This window comes from Rhinolophus ferrumequinum, chromosome 4 (genome assembly GCF_004115265.2).
Source record: "Rhinolophus ferrumequinum isolate MPI-CBG mRhiFer1 chromosome 4, mRhiFer1_v1.p, whole genome shotgun sequence".
NCBI lineage: Eukaryota > Metazoa > Chordata > Mammalia > Chiroptera > Rhinolophidae > Rhinolophus > Rhinolophus ferrumequinum.
In genome coordinates, this window is record NC_046287.1 from 94,098,248 (window position 1) to 94,120,893 (window position 22,646).

A 22,646-nucleotide genomic window follows, 5' to 3' on the forward strand; every position below is an offset into this window, starting at 1 on the left:
CCGTCTCGCATGTTTTCCGTGGGGCTTCAATGATACAGTATTTATACCTTTTGATACTGTTCCACAGGTGCCTGAGGCGCTTTTCATTTTTTTTTCAAATCTATTTTCTCTCTGTTCTTCAGTTGTATAATTTTAGTTATCTACCTTCAAGTTCATTCACTCTTTCCTCTGTCATATTCATTCTACTGCTGAGCTCATTAACGCTTTTTTAAGTTGCAGATATTACACCTTTCATTTTCATTTGGTTCTTTCTCATAGTTTCTATTTCTTTGCTCAGATCTATCATTCCATTCATTTAAAAAATATTTAGCTTTACTTTATAGAAGATGGCTATAATAGCCACTTTTAAATCTTTGTCTGACAGTTCCATCTTCTGGCTCATCTTAGGACTGGTATTTGCTCATTGTCTTTCCTTGACAAATGGTAAGATTTTCCTGATTCCTTGTATATTAAATACTTTTGGATTATATCTTGGGTATCTTAAATATTATATTGTGGGACACTGGATCTTGTTAACCTCCTATGGAGAATGTTTATTTTTGTTTTAGCAGTCAATCTGTTCAGGTCAGATTGCAAGTTCTATCTTGCCTTCTGTTCCAATGTTCATTTAATTCAAGTTTTGGACATTGAAAACTTTAAAAATATTTTCTAAAGCCCTAGATTTCGAGTCTTATTCCTGTTTAAGAAGTACTTTTTATTTCATTATTACAACTGATAACTTTTATAGTTAACACAATAATTAGTAATTAATTTCACCACTGAAGTGATCATGGGCTTTAGGGTTAGACACACCTAGATTCAAAGCCTGTCCCTACTACTTAGTTGTGTAATGCTGGCCAAGCTAGTCACATTTCTTATTTGCAAAATGGAAAAACTAATACCTTCCTCGCTGCATTGTTAGAAAAAAATAAGACATTAGATGTGAAGTATCAGCAGAGTTACTGCCAATACATAGCTGCCTTCAATAAATGTGAATTTCTATCAGTATCTTATCAGAAAACAAAATCTTAGTAGCAATGCTTATATTAAAATGCACACTTAAAATTGAGATATATAGATAAATACACACACACATATATATGTGTGTCTATTATTTTACTGAAGGGCCTATTATAGTATCTTGATTTTAATATAGGTGGTCATGGTTCATAAAGTTTTTTTCTTTCCAGTTTTATTGAGATATAATTGACATACAGCATTGTGTAAATTTAAGGTATATAGCATAATGATTTGACTTACATATTTATAAAATAATTACCATAATAAGCTTAGTTAACATCCATCATCTCATGCAGATACAAAAAAATACACAAAAAAGATTTTTTTCCTTGAGATGAGGACTCTGAGGATCTATTCCCTTAACTTTCATATATAACATACAGCAGTATTAACTATAGTCACCATGCTGTACATTACATTCCTAATACTTATTTATATTATAACTGGAAGTTTGTATCTTTTGTTTGCCTTCATCCAATTCCCTTTCCCCAGACTCCTAAGTCTGCAAACAACACATCTGATCTCTTTTTCTGTAAGATTTTTCTTTCTTTTCCTTTTTTTCTTGGCCATATATAATGAGACCATACAGTATTTGTATTTTTCTGCCTTATTTATTTCACTTAGCATAATATTAAGTCCATCTAGGTTGTTACAAATGACAGGATTTCCTTGTTTTTTTTTTTTTTTTTTGAATGTGTGGATGCAAAATACTTGTTTGTGTGTGTGTGTGTGTGTGTGTGTGCACGCGCACGTGTGTGTAACATAGCTTTTTTTCCTTTCATGTGTTGATGGACACTTGTTTCTGTACCTTGGGTATTATAAATAATACTGCTATGAACATGGGGATGTAGATATCTCTCTGATGTAGTGTTTTTGTTTCCTTCATATTTTTTCCCAGAAGTGGAATTGCTGGTTTGTATGGTTGTTCTATTTTCAATTATTTAAGGGACTTCCATACTGTTTTCCCTAGTGGCTGCACTGATATATATTCCTATCAACACTGTACAACGGTTCCCTTTTCTCTAGATCCTAGCAAGTATTTGCTATCATTTAATTTTTTGATGACAGTCATTTGAACAGGTGTGAGGTGACATCTTATTGTGGTTTTGATTTGCATTGCCCTGATGATTGGTGATGTTGAGAATATTTTCATGTACATGTTGGCCATTCGTATGTCTTCTTTCAAAAAATGTCTATTCAGGTTGTTTGCCCATTTTTAAATTTCATTTGTGTAGCTTAAGGAATAGAAATATGATCCCACAAGATAAAGAAAGAAAAGCTGTTTGTACATATTAAGTGTTATTTAACAACATTAATTCTTAATTATGCATTTTAAAGAAGCTTTCAAATTCTAGTTTTTCCTTAAGGCTGAAATAAAGATTAGTAACATTAATTCAAAAGGTAAATTATGCTTGATCCAGCATCGAGTCAAAAAATAAAAGAAAAATGTACATTAAAACTAAACATTTTAGTTTGTAAAATAAGTAAAACATTATAGAGATGAAATACCTCAGATACTCATATATTTGATATCAGGGATGTAAATATATGTGTTATTCAATCTCTCCACTTAGAAAGCTATCAGTCTAGTGAAAGAAACAGGCACATTCACGCAACTATAAAACATTAAGTGATTTCATAGATAATGGCAATACAGATAATAACAAAATATGAGGAGGTAGGTTTATAAAAGATAAAGAAAACCAGGGAATACTAAAGAAAGGGTGATATTTGAACTTAGCTATAAATAGGGTGATCATACTTCCCTATTTCTTCCAATATATTTCTTCATAAAGCAGCCAGACTGATCTTTTTAAACATAAATCAGATCATGTTACTTTTTTGCTCAAAACTCTTCACTGCTTTTCACGCCACTTAGGATAAAGTCACAAATCCTTAACATGATCTATAAGACTTTAAATCTTCTGGCTCACATGTTACTCTCCAGCCTCATCTCAAGCCACTACCCCCACTGCTCACTAAGCTGTAGACATTCTAGCCTCCTATCTGTTTATTTTATTACTTCTAAGTTCCGAGTCTTTGCAATATTTCTTTCCTGAATGTTTTACACCCCACCTTTTGCTGACGATCTCTTGCTTATCCCTTCCTTTAGTACTTAGCTTAAACAGAGTTCTTCAAAGAAGTCTCCCCTGACTCCCTAACCTATAATGAAGATCCTCTGTTAGAGTATCTCCTTCAGAGGACCCCATATTTTTCCTTCCTAGTATTTGCCAAAGGTTGTATTTATATCTCTTATTCCTATAAGTATTTGTTTAATATCAGTCTCTTTTACTCAACTATAAACTATGTGAGGCAGGAAGCAAATCTGTTTTGCTCACCACAATGCTAGCACTAATAGGAGTTTAAGAGTTATCTCTTTATTAAATGAATAAAATCAGTAAATTATAACTATATATTGCAAGTTACAGGGTGACTAAGTGGTATAAAAAAATTATTTTAAAAAGGTTTTTTAGAGTTACTGGGGAAAGATCCAAGATGGTGGAGTAGATAAACACTGTGCTTCCCTCATGCCCTGACCACATTAAAATTACAACTAAATTATAGAACAATAAACCTGGAGAATCATGTGAGGCAGGCTGAACAGAAATTTTATAACTAAGGATAAAAGAAGAAGCCACGTTGAGACTGGTAGTAGGGGCAGTGGAGACATGAAACGGGCTGGCCCCTAACATCTGTGTGGTGAATGAAAACTGGGAGGAATACTTCGCCCATGGAGGTTCCCCCTGGAGGAGCAAGGGACCCCAGCTCCCCACACCAGGCTCCCCAGCCCGGAATACTTGTACCCAGAAGAGGAGCCCCCACAACTTCTGCTGGTGACAAATAGTCTCGCCAGGTAGGACGGAAGGCTGCAGGGAAACCCAGACATCCTCTTAAAGCCCCAGCACAGACTTGCTCATAGGCACTCACCCTGAGCTCTGGTGGAGGGACTGGTGATTCAGAGAACATCAGGGGCATATAGTGGGCAGACTGAGGTGTGTGGCTCTAGGGGTTGGCCTGGAGGACATCTATCAATTTACCTGTGTTGAGTTCCCCTTCTCACGCAGCCAGCAGGCCAGTGCCATCTTTTCTGTGCTGAGCTTGCCTCCACTACAGCCAAATCTGAATCTGATTGGCCTGGTGAGCTCCACAGCTCCTGCCTGCTGACTCACTGGGACCTCAACCCACAACTCCAAAACATAGGAGGCTTTATCTATGGTGAAACTTACCAGAGTGGGCAACCAGCAGCAGGTGGTAGATGGCAGTAGGCCTCGGTGTGTCCTGGCTTTTTGCAGAACTACTCCAAGCCTGGTACTGGTGGTAGTCATTCTCAGTTCACAACATAGCCTCTCTCACATGCCTCCAAGTCCAGCATAGGCAGTGATCACGGATTGCTTTGTAGCTTCTACCACGTACTCCCCAGCTGGTCACAGGCAGTGGTGACCTGGGCCTGTACCAGAGCTCCTTCCAAGAGTCCCCAGAACCAACATACTTGGAGGTTGTCTTCAGACCACACCAGATCACCACCCAACTAGCCCCACAAGTGGGATACCCAAAGGGCAGTCTCAAAAGGCACCAGAGCATGCTGGGGCAAATCCCACTCACTCTGGTAAGCCCCTTAGCACAGCAGCCAGTAAGATGTGGATGTGGCCAAACCCCACAACCTGTCAGCTTGAGTATCAATCCCACCCACTGACATGCCAATAGCAATTAGGCTCAAATATAACAGGAGGGCACATACAACCCACACAAGGGACACTCCTGGAGCACCTGACCAGGGAGTTGTGTCAGGGCCCCACAGGGCACCTATTACATAAGGCCACCTGGCAAGAGATGTAGCATATTTACCCCATACATAGAAACAAACAGAGACAGACAAAATAAAGAAACAAAGAAATACATCCCAAATGAAAGAATAGGAGGAAACTCCAGAAAAAGTAAACAAAATGGAGGCAAGCAACTTACCAGATACAGGGTTCAAAACAATGGTTATAAGGATGTTCAAGGAACTTAGTGAGAACTTCAACGAAGTAGAGAACATCAACAAAGAGAAAGCAAGCATAGAAAAGGACATAGAAACCATAAAAAGAACCAGTCAGAAGTGAAGAATACAATAATTGAAAAGAAGAATGCACTAGAAGGAATCAACGGTAGATGAGATGAAGCAGAGGATCAAATCAATGATTTGGAAGACAAGGTAGCAGAAAACACCCAATCAGAACAGCAAAAGGAAAAAGGAATTAGAGAAAAAAAAATGAGGATAGTTTAGGAGAACCTTGGAACAACATCAAATTAATAACATTTGTATCATAGGGGTACCAAAAGGAGAAGAGAGAAAGCAATAGATTGAGAACCTGTTTGAAGAAATAATGACTGAAAACTTTCCTAACCTGGCAAAGGAAATAGACATACAAACCCAGGAAGTACAGAGAGTCTCAAATAGGATGAACCCAAACAGACCCATACCAAGAAACATTATAATTAAAATGGCAAAGGTAAAATTTAAAGACAAAGAGAGAATCATAAAAGCCGCAAGAGAAAGGCAACGAGTAACTTACAAGGGAGCACCCATAAGACTATCAGCTTATTTCTCAACAGAAACTTTGCAGGCCAAAGGGATTGGCAGAGAATATTCAAAGTGATGAAAACCAAGGATCTACATCCAAGACCACTTTACCCAGCAAAGCTATCATTTAAAATTGAAGGAGAGATAAAGAGCTTTCCAGAGAAGAAAAAGCTACTAAAAGACTTCATCACCACCAAACCAGTATTACAAGGAATGTTAGAGGAACTTCTTTAGAGGAATAATAAAATGGCATAGTTATGTATCTAGTACGTATATATAATAGAAGATTGCTTTGCAATGGAAGGGAATGGGTTCTTGCCATCTGCTGCAGCAAGAATGGACCTGGAGGGTATTGTGCGGAGTGGAGTATGTCAGACAGAGAAAAACAGATGCAAGGTGATTTCACTTGTATGTGGAATCTAAAACACAAAATAAACAAACAAAATAGAAACACACTCATAGATACAAAGAACATTTTGACAGTTGCCAGATGGGAGGGGAGTTAAGGGGGTGGGTAAGAAATGTAAAGGGATTAAGAAGCACAAATTGGTTGTAACAAAGTAGTCATGGGGATGCAGGGTACAGCTGAGGGAATAGAATCAATAATGTTGTATGACTATGATATCAGATGGGTTCTAGATTGATCGGGGTGATAGATGAGAGGGGGGTTGGGGGACAGAGTGAAAAAGGTGAAGGGATCAAAAGAAGTGCAAATTGGCAGTTACAAAATAGTCATGGGGATGTAAAGCATAGGGAATGTAGTGAATAATACAGTAATAATTACTATTACTGTATAAAACACTACACATAATTGGTATAGTGCCAGGTGGGTACTAGACTAAGCAGGGGGATCACTGCTTAAATCATATAAATGTCTAACCACTACGCTGTACACCTGAAATTAATACAAAGTAATACTGAATTTTAACTGTAATTAAAAATTTAAAAAGCAGTGAAAAAGGAGAAGGGGAATAAGATGTTCATATTTCCAGGTATAAAATAAGTAAGTCGTGGGGATGTAATGTACAGAATGGGGAATACAATCAGTAATATTGTGATAGCACAGTATAGTGTAAGATGGTTGCTGGACTTTGGTGATCACTTCTTTAGGTATATAAATGTTGAACAACTATGGCGTACACCTGAAGCTGATATAATATTGTATGTCAGCTATACTTTTTAATACAAATATTTTTTTAAAAGGCTCTTTGGAAGGAGAAGAACTAAGTTGGAGGACTAATGCTACCAACTTCAAGAACTACTATAAAGCTACAGTACCCAAGACAACATGGCATTGGCAAAGAATGGACAAAGAAGTCAATAGAACAGAACAGGGGCCCAGAAATAGACCCCTGTATAGTCAAGTGGTCACAGACAATGGAGCAAAGACAGTCTTTTCAACAAATGGTGCTGGAACAAATGGATCCACATGCAAATAAATAAATAAATAAACAAAGAAAAAACAAATAAATCTAGACACAGACTTTACACCTTTTATAAAAATTAACTCAAAATGGATCACAGACTAAATGTAAATGCAAAACTATAAAATCTTTAGAAGATGACATAGGAGAAAACCTGCCGACTTGGGGGTGGTGATGCCTTTTAAGATACAACACCAGAGACAGCATCTTTGAAAGAAATAATAGATATGCTGGACTGCATTAAAATTAAAAACTCCTACTCTACAAAAGACAGAATCAAGGGAATGAAAGATAAGCCACAGACTGGGAGAAAATATTTGTAAAAGACACAATCTGAGAAAAGACTGTTATGAAAAATATATAAAGAACATTTTTAAAACTCAACAATCAGAAATCAAACAACCTGTTTTAAAAAATAGGCCAAAGACCTTAACAGATACCACACTGAAGAAGACACACAGATAGAAAATAAGCCCATGAGAAGATGCTCCACATCATATGGTCAACAGGAAATGCAACTTACGACAACAGTGAGCAAGTACCACACACGTATCATGATCGCCAAAATCCAGTACATTGACTATACTAAATGCTAGCAAGGATGTGGAGCACAGGAACTCACATTCATTGCTGGTGGGAATGCAAAATGGCTCAGCCACTGTGGAAGGCAGTTTGGTGGCTTCTTCGAAAACTAAACATACTCTTACCATAAAATCCAGCAGTAACACTCCTTGGAGCTACACACTACCCAAAGGAATTAAAAACTATGTCCACATAAAAACCTGCACATGGATGCTTATAGCAGCTGTATTCATAAATGACATAATTTGGAAGCAACCAGGAAGTCCTTCAGTAGGTGCACGGATAAATAAACTGTGGTCCACCCAGACAATGGAGTATTCCTCACTGCTAAAAGCAAATAAGGTGCCAAGTGTAAAAAGATATGGAGGCATCTTAATTATATATTGCTTATACTTAGTGAAAGAAGTCACTCTGAAAAAGATTCATACTGTATGATTCCAACTAGATGACATTCTGCAAAAGGAAAACTGCAATCAATAAAAAGATCAGCGGTTGCCGGGGTGAAGGTGAGGGGACTGATGAATATGCAGGGCAGACAGGATTTTAGGGCAGTGAGAATACTCTGCATGATATTATAATGATGGACATATGTCATTATACGTTTGTCCAAACTGACAGAATATACAACACGAAGATTGAACCCTAAGGTAGACTATGGGCTTTGGGTGATCATCGTATGTCACTGTAGCTTAATTCTTAGTAAAAAATGGTACCATTCTGGTGAGTGACACTGATAATCAGGGAGGCTATACACGTGTGTGGGGAGGGGGTATAAGGGAAATCTTTTTCCTTCCCCTCAATTTAACTGCAAACCTAAAACTGCTCTAAAAATATAAAGTCTAAAAAAAAAAAGGCTCTTTGCAAAGAGCTGACTAATAGAAAAAGAGACTAACAAATGTGAGACATTTACTATGTGTCAGATATTGTGCTAAGCATTTTGCATATAATATTTCATTTTTCCATCTAAATAACCCAAGGAAGTAGGAACTGTTCATCCTCTTTCCAGATGAACCTGAGCTTTATTTTCATGCAGAGATAAGTACTTTTGTTCATTTAATAAAATTATTTCATTTAAAATATAAAACTGCCTCCAACAATAGACTGATTCATTTTTCTATTCTATCATATGTATCATCACTGTGAAAAACGGTATACACCGGGTATTCATTTAACTTATTCAAAAACACTTATTTAGCACCTACTACGCATCAGACATTATTCTATGTGCTAGAGATGCTATTGTGGACAAAAAGAGATCAAAATCCCTTCTATTATGGAGTTTGTATTTTGGTGGGAAACAAACAACAAAAGTGATAAATAAGTAAAATATACCATACATTAAGTAGTCATAAATGTTGACTATAAAGCAGCGAAATTGCAATGTAAAGTATTTGGGGAAAGAAGTAGAATTTTAGACAAAGTAGCTACAGAAGGCTTTTTTGAGAAAGTATAAGTGAATTGAAGCCTGAAGAAAGTGGGAGAGCTCGCTAGGTAGTCACATGGATTTTTTGGAGAAAGCATTTCAAGTAAGCAGGCATGTCCTGCAAGCTTGAAGAACAGCCAGGAACCACAGTGAATGGAAGAAGAAGAACCAGGGAAAGTCATAGGAACGGAGGTCAAAGAGTTGACAAAGACCAGATCACGCACCTTTGCACCCACCGTTCACTCCACTGCAGCCAAACTGGCTTCTGACTATTTTGTGAACAGCCCAAGCACCTTTTTCTTTTGCATGTTGTTCCCTCTGCTTGAGATGCTCAGATAGGCCTTTGCTCAAGTGGTTCCTCATCAGAGTAGGCTTCTCTGCCCATTCTGTCAAAAACTACACACTTCTTGTAGGTCACTGTATGTTATGTTTTGTTTTGTTTTCTTTCAGTAATACGGGAAGCTCCTGGAGCAGCACTGTCCAGACAGAACTTTGTGACATGATAGAAGTGTTCTGTGCTGTCTGATGGCTGCACCAGCCACATGTGGCTATTGAGCATTTGAGAATGTCTCCTTTAACCATGGCACTGAATTTTCAATTAAATTTAATTTTCATTAATCAAATATGAATAGCCACATATGGTTTGTGGTGACCATCTTGCATAGTATAGCTTTGGAGGTTTATGAGCCGAGGAACAAAAGAATACACTCCAATAAGAATCAATCATGCTGTTGTGTTGAGAACGGACTTCAGGAAGTCAAGGGCAGAAGCAGGAAAACTACTGAAAATGCTGATGCAGTAAGTGAGACATGGTGGCGCCGTGGATCAGGTAACATCAAGGTAATGGTGAGAAGTGGTCAAATGCTGCAAACATTTTATGACAGGATTTGCTGAGGGGCTTGATGCTGGATGTATGAAGAGTATTTAAGATAAGAGCCACATTCACGGCTGGGGCATCTGTAAGACTGGAGCTCCCCTTGGCTGAGATGGAGATGACTGCAAGATGAACTGCTTTTAGAGATCAGCTAGGAGCTCAGTTTTGTCATCCTAAGTGTGACATGACTAACAGATATCCAAGTGTCAGATGCCAAGTACATAGATGGATATACAGGAGAACGAAGTGATTTGGACTAGAGATAAGAGTGAGGCGCAAAAGAGAAGTGGTCCAAATGACTGTGCCTTTTTAGAAAATCAAATACTAAGGTGGATTATAGAGAGCACAACCTATCCTTAAAAATTTAAAGTTCAGTGACTCCATTAGGAAAGGATGATAATAGAAATACTGTGTTTTTCAGTTAGTCGGCACTGGGAAATAATATGCAGGAAAGGACAGAAGATACCTGCTCTTCCGAGGAGTCCTACCTGCCAGTCTTTCTGTCAATCTAATGAGATGTCATAAAGGGTAAGCAGAGCAGAAGATGCATCTGATACGTTACCATATGACGGACACTGTAAAGGTCACTGTCCTTTAGCTGTATTTTAATTACATGATGAAATATTAAAATTCAAACCATGTACAGCTTTATACATTTAAGGCAATATCCTTAATCATACAAGCTGAATTACTAGTAATGTAAAGTTATAGTCCTGACTATATAAAACTGAAGTAGATAAATCCCATTTAGATGACACAAAAGGAGAGACAATGTCTATAGCTGGGCAAAATGTTCACATTATTGTTACTCTGTATGATGGTTGAATTTTAAGTGTCAACTTGGCTGGGCCATGGTGCTGAGTTGTTTGGTCAAATACGAGGCTAGTTGTTGCTATGAAATATTCTGTATATGCGCTTCACACCTACAATCAATTGACTTTAAGTAAAAGATACTATTCTCAATAATGTGGGTGGGCTCATCCAATCAGATGAAGAAAAGGCCAGGGTTTCCTGAAGAAGGAATTCTGCCTCAAGACTGTAACAGAAATCCTACCTGAGTTTCCAGCCTGCCAGCCTACCCTACAAATTTCAGCCTTGCCAGCCCTCACAATCACATGAATCAATTCTTTAAAATAAATCTCTGTCTCTACCTGTGTCTCGCATATATTGTATTGGTTCGGTTTCTGTTTCTCTGAAAAAAACCTGACAAACTCTGCCTCTGTTTGTATAAGATGTGTGAAACTATGTACATTTCATGTAACTTCTGAAATCTTTAGTTTGTTCATTATACTATGGAGAAAATTTAAGTATTAAACTTAATACAGATGTTCAGAAAGTTAAATAAAACCATCCTTCTGAATGTCTTAGTATTGTGCCTGACACACAATAAATATTTGAAAAATGTTAGATGCCACAGTATTATTATAAGAAACAAATATGGAGTATTGACTATTTTTAAAGACATTATGTTATAATATTACTTTAAATTAAAATATAATACAGTTTCCTTAAAATCTGTCTTACACTTGAAACCCCAGGATAGTTGGTCAAATACTATCCTTGTCACATTCAAATGTTCTTCCCCAAAAGAATCACTTCTACCAGAATTCTTAGTAGTGTCCTGTCCACAATTAATTAACCCCTAAACTCTGCCATACAGAGACTTAACAAAAATATTTAATGGGATCAAATAAAATGAAGATATAAAAATGAATAGCATTAACAATCTAAACATAGTGACATCCTTTACTGCTATTTTTCTAGAAAACTTCATTGTGCAGAAGAAAAAAAAATATGCCCACGGAAGTTTGAAAAGAAAATATTTGTAATTTATAAACAACCGATGTTGGTTTAATTGTACTATAAATGTACATCATAAATGCACTAAATTGAGACGAAACCTTCCTAAACACACACACACACAAACACAAAACTGAATAAAACAATATGGAAGGAAAATGTTAAAAAGAATGTATTACCTCTCTGCAGCGAATGCTCATATTGTTATTACTTTTATGTAAGAAAAACTAAGAATGACATAAATTTAATAAGTATGAAGATTTGATTCTTTAAGATTAAAATAGTTGCCTAAACAAATTTTGTATTGTTACATATAATTATAAATTAGAAATAACTTCTATTGGAGCTACTTTTAAAAGTTTATATTTTCTCCAAAATCCTTCTAAAGAGACATTACTAAAGATACCAGGAAAGAAAAAAAAAAAACAAACTAGCAATTTTTATACTTTAAATCACATTTTCTAAATAATTAAAAATTTACAGTCCTTTTCCTCTTCTAACTCTTATAAATAGCCTATGAATTACTATCTACTTGTAATTTGTTATAACTCACCTATGAGACACTGCTCCCCAAGCACCATGCTTATTTGTGAGAATATTAAGGATCTTCTGTTTCAGCTGATTTGCTGTGACGTGGTCTCGATGTTTGGCAGCACTAATGAGATGGTCACACATCTTTTCCTCCTCTCTTCTGTCAGCAGCATATTGGGCACACTGTGACTATAAAGACATACAAACCATGCATGATGATTAATATGGAACTTCCCCTGAGCATAAGTAAGGAGTGATATCTAACCTTAAGTTAAAAGATAATAATTCAGTTTCAAATCCAGATAATGTAATCTTTGACAGTTTATTCTCCAGAATACATATAGTAAACTTTCAAACTTGGACACGTGTTGTTTCTATGTAGCTATACATAGAGTATACATAAAATAATTTGGATAATGATATATAAAGCAATTAATAACTTTTAAGGTTTCTTCCAATTCTGAAATTTTGATTTTAATGTAGTCCAAAAAATAATCATTTTTGAAACAAAATAAGCGCCTCAAAAATGTAAATTGACTATTATTTTAACCAATATAGTATATATCTTGCTTAAAATAAGAGTTATGCTCCTGATAATTATATATAGATAAAAAACTTGCTACTTAATTTAGTTTTGCATTTCATAAATGTCAATATTATGTAAAAGAAAAAGCAATGGTTTAGGGCTTTAGATCTTGATTTTACGAAAGTTGTTTTTTCCCATTGTACTCAGTTTTATATTTGTAAAAGGAGGAGCTAGGAGGAGATGTTCTCTACAATCTCTCTCAGCTGTAGAATTTAATGTGTTCAAAGGTTCTCATAGTAAGTACCATCTTATTCTTGTGTCTTCTAATAATCGGTTGTCCTGTCAGCTACCTGCATTCATACTCATTGGTATTAGTAACATAGCTAATCAACCTCATTGTGTATCAAAAGGTTCAATATGAACATGAAAATGACCATTTTTTAGTCATGTTTGATTTTTTTTATATAACTTTTTTTCTTTTTTTTGTAAGAAATGTTTATTATCAGAGCACCAGTGGTCAGAGAAGGCAGTGCGTTAACTCCTCCAAAAACTGCCTTCTATACTAATTTTTATATGGAGTGGGTTTTATATGGGTTGACTATAAATTTTAACATTACCAATATGTAATATGAGTCATATGACTAGGAAGAAAAAAAGCTCTCATACATCTAAAAAACCACATATAACTAGTTCACATTCATCATTATTATGTAAAAATCTGTTTCATGGAAGGTATTTAAACACGTCCTTTCAATCTATCTATTGATATAGACTACCACCACAACTCATCTCTTTCAGAGAAATAACCCTACAGTAATCTAAGAAGGATTAATTCCTTTTCCAATTTATCTTTTTGTACAGGGAATCACCAATTAGTACAATGATCTGCCTCCATAATGAGGTTAATATTTCATTAGTTCAATGGAGAGTAAAATTAAATTTTCATTTTTCTTCCTTAACAATTACATTGGTTAAGTAACAAAACTGTGAAGTAGCCATCTCAAATTTAATATACTTTTTCTCTTAGTTATAGGCTTATATGGGAGATAAATTCCTCAAAAAGACCTAGTAAAATGTCATGACTTTTACAAAATCTTTTACAATTTAAAAGTGGTGTTTGGTGACACACACACACACACACACACACACACACACACACACACACACACCCCCAATGCATTTACTAACATAGCTCTAACCTAAAATGAACAAATCCAAACATTTGGGTTAAAAACTATATACATTCATTAAGTAACAACGATACCGCTCTCAAGCTTAGATTTACATTAGTATTTTATGTATAGAGAATGTAAAAATCATTGAGTCTTCATATGCCCCCGTCATAGCTTCTTATCACCACTGGCCATGCATCCTCAACAGGAGTCATCTCATCCCCAAGGGAGGGAAAACTGGTGTTGGGGGTATGTGGAAAGAAATCTTACTCTTTTTATGTATAAAGCTCTGATGTATACACAATACATAAACAGATATGTGGCATATTGGTAGTAATAAATTTTACTGGGAAACATTTAAGACAAAAACTGTAAAAAGCTTCTTTAGCGGGGCAATAACGAAAAAAAGGTTTAAAAACTGCATTTTGCTTAGTATCACCTTGGTTAAATAGGTGTGAAAGGTGGTAACTTATACCTAGCTGCTTAAAATCCATTTTAAATGTTTTCCCATGACAAATATTGATTTGATTTGCTTATTTCCTCAAAAAATATCTTGATTTTCTTAGTAGAAATATGATTTAGTCAAAACTGATCATGCCAGGAATTCGGTTAATATTCTAAATCTTATTTACTCACAGAAGTAAAAAATTAATTGAATATTCTTATTTTATTTTGAGTTCTGACCTATCTTATACCTAAACGCATTCTTCAAAGAACAGATAACTCAGTCTTTTCTTTTCATCCAGAGTATAGCATGAGACCCGGATAAATATCCAAATGTTATTCATTGTTGAGGTGATATGAAACTTCTTTGACAAACACTTAATTGTCAATGTACTTTCATCAAAGTTTAAAATATTTGGTATTCTTTTCAAAATAAGGTGTTGCAATCCCATATAACAAATGTGTGCTGTGTCATCTGACAAATGAAGCGGAAGTTACCGGTATTAAAGTGCCTAGAGCTATTTCTCAGTCTCATGCTTCTCAGCTAGCCAGGTCAGAGATCACCAGACCTAGAACATCAACTTGCATGACTATGAGAGCTGGTTTACTGAGATAAAAACCTCATCAAAACTGAAATCTTGGGCTCTGCTTTCCAACCACACAATACTTGTTCACGTGTTGCAGGGGAATAAATTAGTTAGTTATTTATTATTTTCAAGGCCACTGACAGTCCAACCTAAGCCAAACACCAGACCACCTAAATATTTCTGAAACCAACATTGTTCTGTAAATTGAATGAACTGAAGTAACTGCTACATTTAAAATACTGAAATTGGGGTATCTGTTGAATTGAGACAATACAAGAACGGTACATAATTATTGACATGCTAAAAAAAAAAAATTAAAATTAAAAAATGATTTCTCTGAAATATACAGTACTTCAACATCCTTTAGTATTTGCATATAAAATAGTTCCTTGTTCTTTATTCAAGGAACTTACAAGAATTTTAAAACTATTATATTTCCATATATATGCTTTAATTGTCAATAAAATATCAATTATAAAAATGAAATATAGACTATAATTATCTATGGCCATTCTAAAGATGGATATTTATTAATAATGAATTACTAAGTGTTTGGCAAAACTGAGTTTCTTTTTATAACTGCTTATATAGCTATATCTAATGGTATGTAAATTCTGCTAGCTTAAAAATTACTAAAGTAATTGCTTTATAAAATGTTATTTCTTCAGTTACCAAGTGGTTAGTCACAGGGCAGGAGGGATCGCCTCATGTTGTAAATGAGGTGAAAATAAACTAGTGCTCTGGGTTTGACATTTGCTAAAGAACTGAAACGCCTTCAGTAAAATTTTCATCTAAAACAAAACAAACAAAAAAAAAAACCTCTCTTAATGTAAGGTTACCATCGGTGACAGCTGGCTGATAACAGAAAAGCAGACTCTGATCTGTTCCCCAAACCTTACCTCAAATTCTGCATGTTTATGTACATCCTCGGCTCTCTGTCTGTTCAAAATAAACTCAGCTTCATTTGCGACACGAACTATGTGGTCCTTCATAGCATGGCATAGTAATCTAAAAAGAAAAATACCTTTGGAATTATTATTCTCAAAAGCTTTGGTGAATCAACTTTTTCAATAATCAAACTATGCATAAATTTCAGACAAAGCTACATTATAAAATTAATACAGTTGAAATTATAATTCAATGGTATTTGACATACAGAAATATGCTATAAAACTGTTACAGCAATGCCTCTATTAAATATAGTGTTTTGTGAACAAATCATTCACTTAATAAAGTTCAATCAACGCAATAAAAATAAATGATTTTTGATGGAATGTTTTAAAATGGTTAAAACAGCAGAATTCACTATCTTGGAAGTAAATTTTCACACAAGTGCTAGATGACCATATATTAAGAAATCTATAGACTGGATTCTTACTTTAATTAATACAGATAATAGGACTAAATGGCATCTAAAATTCATTCAAATGCTAAGATTCTAAATTCTAAAATGGAACTACAGTGAAAGGAACTTTAAAAAATGCAAACAAGGGAGGCAGCTATGCTCACCACTCTATCACCAATACAAGATGTGGTACATCGTACACACAATGGAATATTACTCAGCTATAAGAAAAGATGAAAAACTACAATCTGCAACCACATGGATGGATCTTGAGATTATCATGCTATGCAAAATAAGTCGAGAACCACAGAAAAAGTCGAGAACCATATGACTTCACTCAGATGTGGGATATAAAACTGAAAGCAACAAAGGAACAAGACAAAGAGACAAACAAAAACTCGTAGACACAGACAACACTTTAGCGGTTACCAGAGGGTAAGCGGGGAGGAGGGAATAGAAGAAGGGAAAGGGAGTCAAATGTATGGTGATGGAAGGAGATTTTACTTTTGGTGGTGAACACACAATATATAGATGATATATTCTAGCACTGTACACTTGAAACTTATACAATTTTATTAATCAAGGTCACCCCAAGAAGTTCAATAAAAAATGCAAACACGGAGCAAACATTTTTTTAACAAGAAAAATTATTTATTTATATATTCAAATTCTCTTTTTAAAGTGTCTTAAGATACACAGTGAGAAGCCTCTCACTAGATCCCCTTTCCGCCTGATTTCCAACCTCAGTAAGCACCCACTGCTATTGGTTTCTTACATATTTTCAGTGATTTTTTAAAATATACAAAGAAAATACAAATATATTGTTTTTCACTAGCTTGTTACACTAATATTAGCCTATTATACAGATTTCTCTACCTAGCTTTTCTCACTTAGCAATATATCTTGAAGATCTTTTCATATCTACACAGCACGGGCAGAAGTTATTTCCAAAGACGGCAACAATAACACCCATCCCACATGCTTTTCTGGAGTGTGATTTTGTCATCGCTCCATCAAAAAGAGGAGTCTTTTTCCACTCCCCTTAGGGCTGCTCTGTGACCTCCTATGACCAACAGAATACAACAGAAGTGATGCTATGTGATTTTCGATGCAAGAGCATAAGATGTCTTGCAGCTTTTGCCCTTCTTTCTTGGAACTCTCTCTTATAGAACCTGCTGCAATGCTAAGAGAAGCTCACAGCATATGGAGAAACTCAAGAAAAGAGATGCGCAGGCTCCCAGGCCTAGATGAGCTTCCAGCACAAAGCCAGCCTCTCAGGTTCCACAGCCCCAGACAACTCCACGTGGAGCAAAAGAATTGCTTAGCTGAGCCCAGTAAATGAGAATCATGAGAGATTAAAAAAATCAAAAATAAAAATGGTAGTTGGTGTAAGCCACACGATGATGATGATGATACTGACCATAAAAACTATCACCAAACCATTTGAGAGCTAGGTAATAACCTAGTTTACACAGAATACTTTATCCTCACAAGAATCCTCAGAGATATAGATTATTTTCATTTTTAAAAATAAGAAACCACAGCTCAGAAAAAATTAAGTTCCTTGCCCCAGATCATTAAGATTTAAAAGAATTATTATAATTTTATTAGCCAACAATGCTTTTTAAAGTAAAACCTTTTAATTATGTTTATTTCTTCCATCCTTCTGTGGACATTCTAACATTAATTCTTTTCATTTGGCTAATTAAAAACAATGATTAGGTCTTTTCAGATCTTTTAAAATATTTTCTTTCACAATAAGCAATTACTGTGTTTAAAAAAATCAAAGGATATTTGAAAGGTAACTTTAAGACCGTCTGAGTTTTTCTGAAAGTGCAAATCTATGAAGTAATTTCAGTTGCTTTACCTATTACTCTTTTTGTGGATACCCGTTATTTCTTTATGGGTATTTCTATTTCTTTATCTTTGGTGTTCTACAATGCCAGTACCATGCATCTAGCATGGGTTTCTTTTTCTTTATCCTAGTGAGGTACATTTTGATTCCCGTACTTCTATAGTCATGTTTTGGTTTCAATCAGTTCTTAAATATTCACAACAATCATCTTTTACAATATTTCATATACTCTGTATTCTTTGCTTTTTAAATTCTAGTGAGTTGTAAATTAAACATTCTAAATCCGCTTCCATATCTCTTAAAACTGCTTTCATTTTTCATATCTTTCTCTTTCTGCATTCTAGGTAAATTTTTAAAAATATATGTTCCAAGTCACTAAATTTCTCCAACTTTGTTTAATCTGATGAATCATCAATACATGGATTATTTTTCCAAATTATACTTTTTAAATTCTACAAGTTTCAGTTTTCAAAATCTTCCTGTTCATTTTGATGATCTTTTTATTCATTCACCTTTGTGCCTATTCCCCGTATTTCACCATTCTAATCACCACAATCGTTGGAGATCTAAATTTTTGTTTTTCCTTATTGAAAATGGCTTCCAATCTCATAGATTTAGTCATCTTTGATTGTTACATCATTTGTGGTTTTAATCTGCGGGATTCCAAAAGACGTAATGTCGGTACATGTTTGCTTTTATTTCTGCTGATATTAAGGAGGCCCCAGAAGAACCATATCAGCCTCTCGTTAAAGATGCTGGCTTAACTTGAAAGTCCTAGGCTAAATTCTTCACTTAATTTCCGGCCCAAGGTTTAAAACCCCAACAGCACTGCTGATTTAGGCATATGCTGCCAGGGTATTCCTACTCCTTGAGGCATCAATTTATAGGGTGTAGGGGTGGTCCTGGGGAACTCCTCAACCATTTATAAGATCTATGTTGCCTCAAAGATCATACCCTATGTAGTACGTACCTGAATGAATGTAGTATCTGAAGGCAGCAGAAGGTAACCTCAGATCACTGAGTAAATACTGCTTTCATAGAAGTCCCTATTCACTTGCAGTCCATTGAAATGTGACTTTTAAAGAATCCTATACTAAGTTAATCATCAAGTTTTGCCAATTTTACCTCTTTAATATATTTTAATATGTTTATTCATACCACTAACACTTTAATTTAAGCCTCAATCTTCTCACTGGATTACAACAGCCCCCTGATTTTTCTGCCTCCTCCAATTCTTTCATCCTTCCAACATATTTGTCACTTTTTTTTACATACTTTTTTTTTTAATTTATTGGCGTGACAATTGTTAGTAAAATTACATAGATTTCTGGTGTACAATTCTGTGTACATCATCTATAAATCCCATTGTGTGTTCACCACCCGAAGTCAGTTCTCCTTCCATCACCATATATTTGATCCCCCTTACCTTCATCTCCCACCCCCCACCCCCCTTATCCTCTGGTAACCACTAAACTATTGTCTGTGTCTATGAGTTTTTGTTTCTCATTTGTTTGTCTTGTTTTTTTGTTGTTGTTTTTGCTTTATATACCGCATATCAGTGAAATCATATGGTTCTCTGCTTTTTCTGTCTGACTTATTTCGCTTAGCGTCATACTCTCAAGATCCATCCATGTTATCACAAATGGTCCTATTTCATCTTTTCTTACCGACAAATAGTATTCCATTGTGTATATATACCACAACTTCTTTATCCGTTCATCTATCGAAGGACATTTTGGTTGTTTCCATGTCTTGGCCACCGTAAACAAAGCTGCAATGAACATTGGAGCACACGTGTCTTTATGTATAAATGTTTTCAGATTTTTTGGGTGGATACCCAGGAGAGGGATTGCTGGGTCATACGGTAATTCTATTCGTAATTTTTTGAGAAACCTCCACACTGCCTTCCATAACGGCTGCACCAGTCTGCATTCCCAACAGTGTATGAGGGTTCCTTTTTCTCCACAGCCTCTCCAACACTTGGTACTATTTGTCTTGTTGATGATAGCCATTCTGACTGGGGTGAGGTGATATCTCATTGTGGTTTTTATTTGCATTTCTCTGATGATTAGTGATGTTGAGCATTTTTTCATGTCTATTGGCCATTTGTATATCCTCTTTGGAGAAATGTCTCTTCAGGTCCCCTGCCCATTTTTCAATTGAGTTGTTTGTTTTTTTGTTGTTGAGTTTCATGAGTTCCTTGTATATATTGGGTATTAGCCCCTTATCGGAAGCACTGTTTGCAAAATCTTCTCCCATTCAGTTGGTTGCCTCTTTATTTTGTCGATGGTTTCTTTTGCTGTGCAGAAGCTTTTAAGTTTCATATATTTCCATTCGTTTATTTTAGCTTTTACTTCCATTGCCTTTGGAGTCAAATTCATAAAATGCTCTTTGAACCCAAGGTCCATAAGTTTAGTACCTATGTTTTCTTCTATGCAGTTTATTGTGTCAGGTCTTATGCTTAAGTCTTTGATCCATTTTGGATTAATTTTGGTACATGGTGACAGATAGCAGTCCAGTTTCATTCTTTTTCACATGGCTATCCAATTATCCCAGCACCATTTATTGAAGAGGCTGTCTTTCCTCCATTGTATGTTTTTAGCTTCTTTGTCAAAAATTATCTGTCCATATTTATGTGGTTTTATTTCTGGGTTCTCAATTCTATTCCATTGGTCTATGTGTCTGTTTTTCTGCCAATACCATGCTGTTTTGATTATTGTAGCCCTGTAGTACAAGCTAAAGTCAGGGAGTGTGATACCTCCAGTATTGTTCTTTTTTCTTAAGATTGCTTTGGCTATTCGAGGTCTTCTGTGGTTCCAAACAAATCTGATGGTTTTTTGTTCTATTTCTTTAAAAAATGCCATTGGGATTTTGATTGGGATTGCATTAAATCTGTATATTGCTTTGGGTAATATGGCCATTTTAACTATGTTGATTCTTCCAATCCATGAGCACGGAATGTCTTTCCATTTCTTTGTGTCTTCTTCAGTTTCTTTCAAAAATGTCTTACAGTTTTCAGCATATAGGTCCTTCACATCCTTGGTTAAGTTTATTCCTAGGTATTTTATTCTTTTTGCTGCAATTACAAAAGGAATTGGTTTTTGTATTTCTTTTTCTGAGATTTCATTGTTAGTATACAGGAATGCAATGGACTTTTGTATGTTGATTTGGTAGCCAGCAACTTTACTGCAATCGTTGATTGTTTCTAATAGCTTTTTGATGGCGTCTTTAGGGTTTTCTATATATAGCATCATGTCATCTGCAAAGAGTGATAATTTAACTTCTTCATTCCCAATTTGGATGCCTTTTATTTCTTTCTCTTGGCTGATTGCTCTGGCAAGGACTTCCAACACTATGTTGAAAAGCAGAGGTGATAGGGGACAGCCCTGTCATGTTCCTGAACGTAGAGTAAAGGGCTTCAGTTTTTCACTATGCTAATTATGAGATTAGCTGAGGGCTGGTCATATATGGCCTTTATTATGTTAAGGTATTTTCCTTCTATAACCTATTTTATTAAGTGTTTTGATCATAAATGGATGTTGTATCTTGTCAAATGCTTTTTCTGCATCAATTGATATAATCATATGATTTTTGTCCTTTATTTTGTTTCTGTGATGTATCACATTGATGGATTTCCGGATGTTGAACCATCCTTGTGCCCCGGGGATGAACCCCACTTGGTCGTGATGAATGATCTTTTTAATGCATTGCTATATTCGATTTGCTAGAATTTCGTTTAGGATTTTTGCATCTGTATTCATCAGCGATATTGGTCTGTAGTTTTCTTTTTTTGTGTTGTCCTTACCAGGTTTTGGTATCAGGGTAATGTTCGCGTCATAAAATGAGTTAGGGAGTACTGTCTCTTCTTCAATTTTTTGGAAGAGTTTGAGCAGGATTGGTATTAGATCCTCTTTGAAGGTTTGGTAGAATTCACTAGTGAAGCCATTTGGTCCCGGACTTTTGCTTTTGGGAAGGTTTTGGATGACTGATTCAATTTCGTTACTGGTGATCGGTCTGTTTAGATTTTCCAGTTCTTCATGGTTCAGCCTTGGAAGGCTATGTGTTTCTAAGAACTTGCCCATTTCTTCTAGGTTATTGAATTTGGTGGCATACAGTCCTTCATAGTATTCTTGGATGATCTTTTGTATTTCTGTGGTGTCCGTGATAACTTCCCCTTTTTCGTTTCTGATTTTGTTAATTAGTGTCTTCTCTCTTTTTATCTTAGTAAGTCTAGCCAAAGGTTTGTCAATGTTGTTAATCTTTTCAAAGAACCGGCTCTTTGTCACATTAATTTTTTCTATTGTCTTTTTGTTCTCTATTTCATTTAGTTCTGCTCTGATTTTTGTATTTCCTTTCTTCTGCTGACCTTAGGGTTCACTTGTTCTTCTTTTTCTAGTTCTTTAAGGTGCAACATGAGGTTTTTTTATTTGGGATTTTTCTTGTTTCTTGAGATAGGCCTGCAATGATATAAATTTCCCTCTTAAAATTGATTTCACTGCATCCCAAAAATTTTGGTAGGA

At 35.4% G+C, this 22,646-nt stretch overlaps 1 protein-coding gene across 1 annotated transcript in view; it reads right to left on the reverse strand.

Moving 5' to 3' along the window:
* NBEA (neurobeachin) overlaps window positions 1-22,646 on the reverse strand; it is a 658,659-nt gene that overhangs the window by 288,275 nt on the left and 347,738 nt on the right. Inside the window, 2 exon segments of the mRNA XM_033103847.1 lie at window positions 12,220-12,386; window positions 15,826-15,934. Of these exon segments, the coding sequence (XP_032959738.1) occupies window positions 12,220-12,386; window positions 15,826-15,934 (276 nt within the window).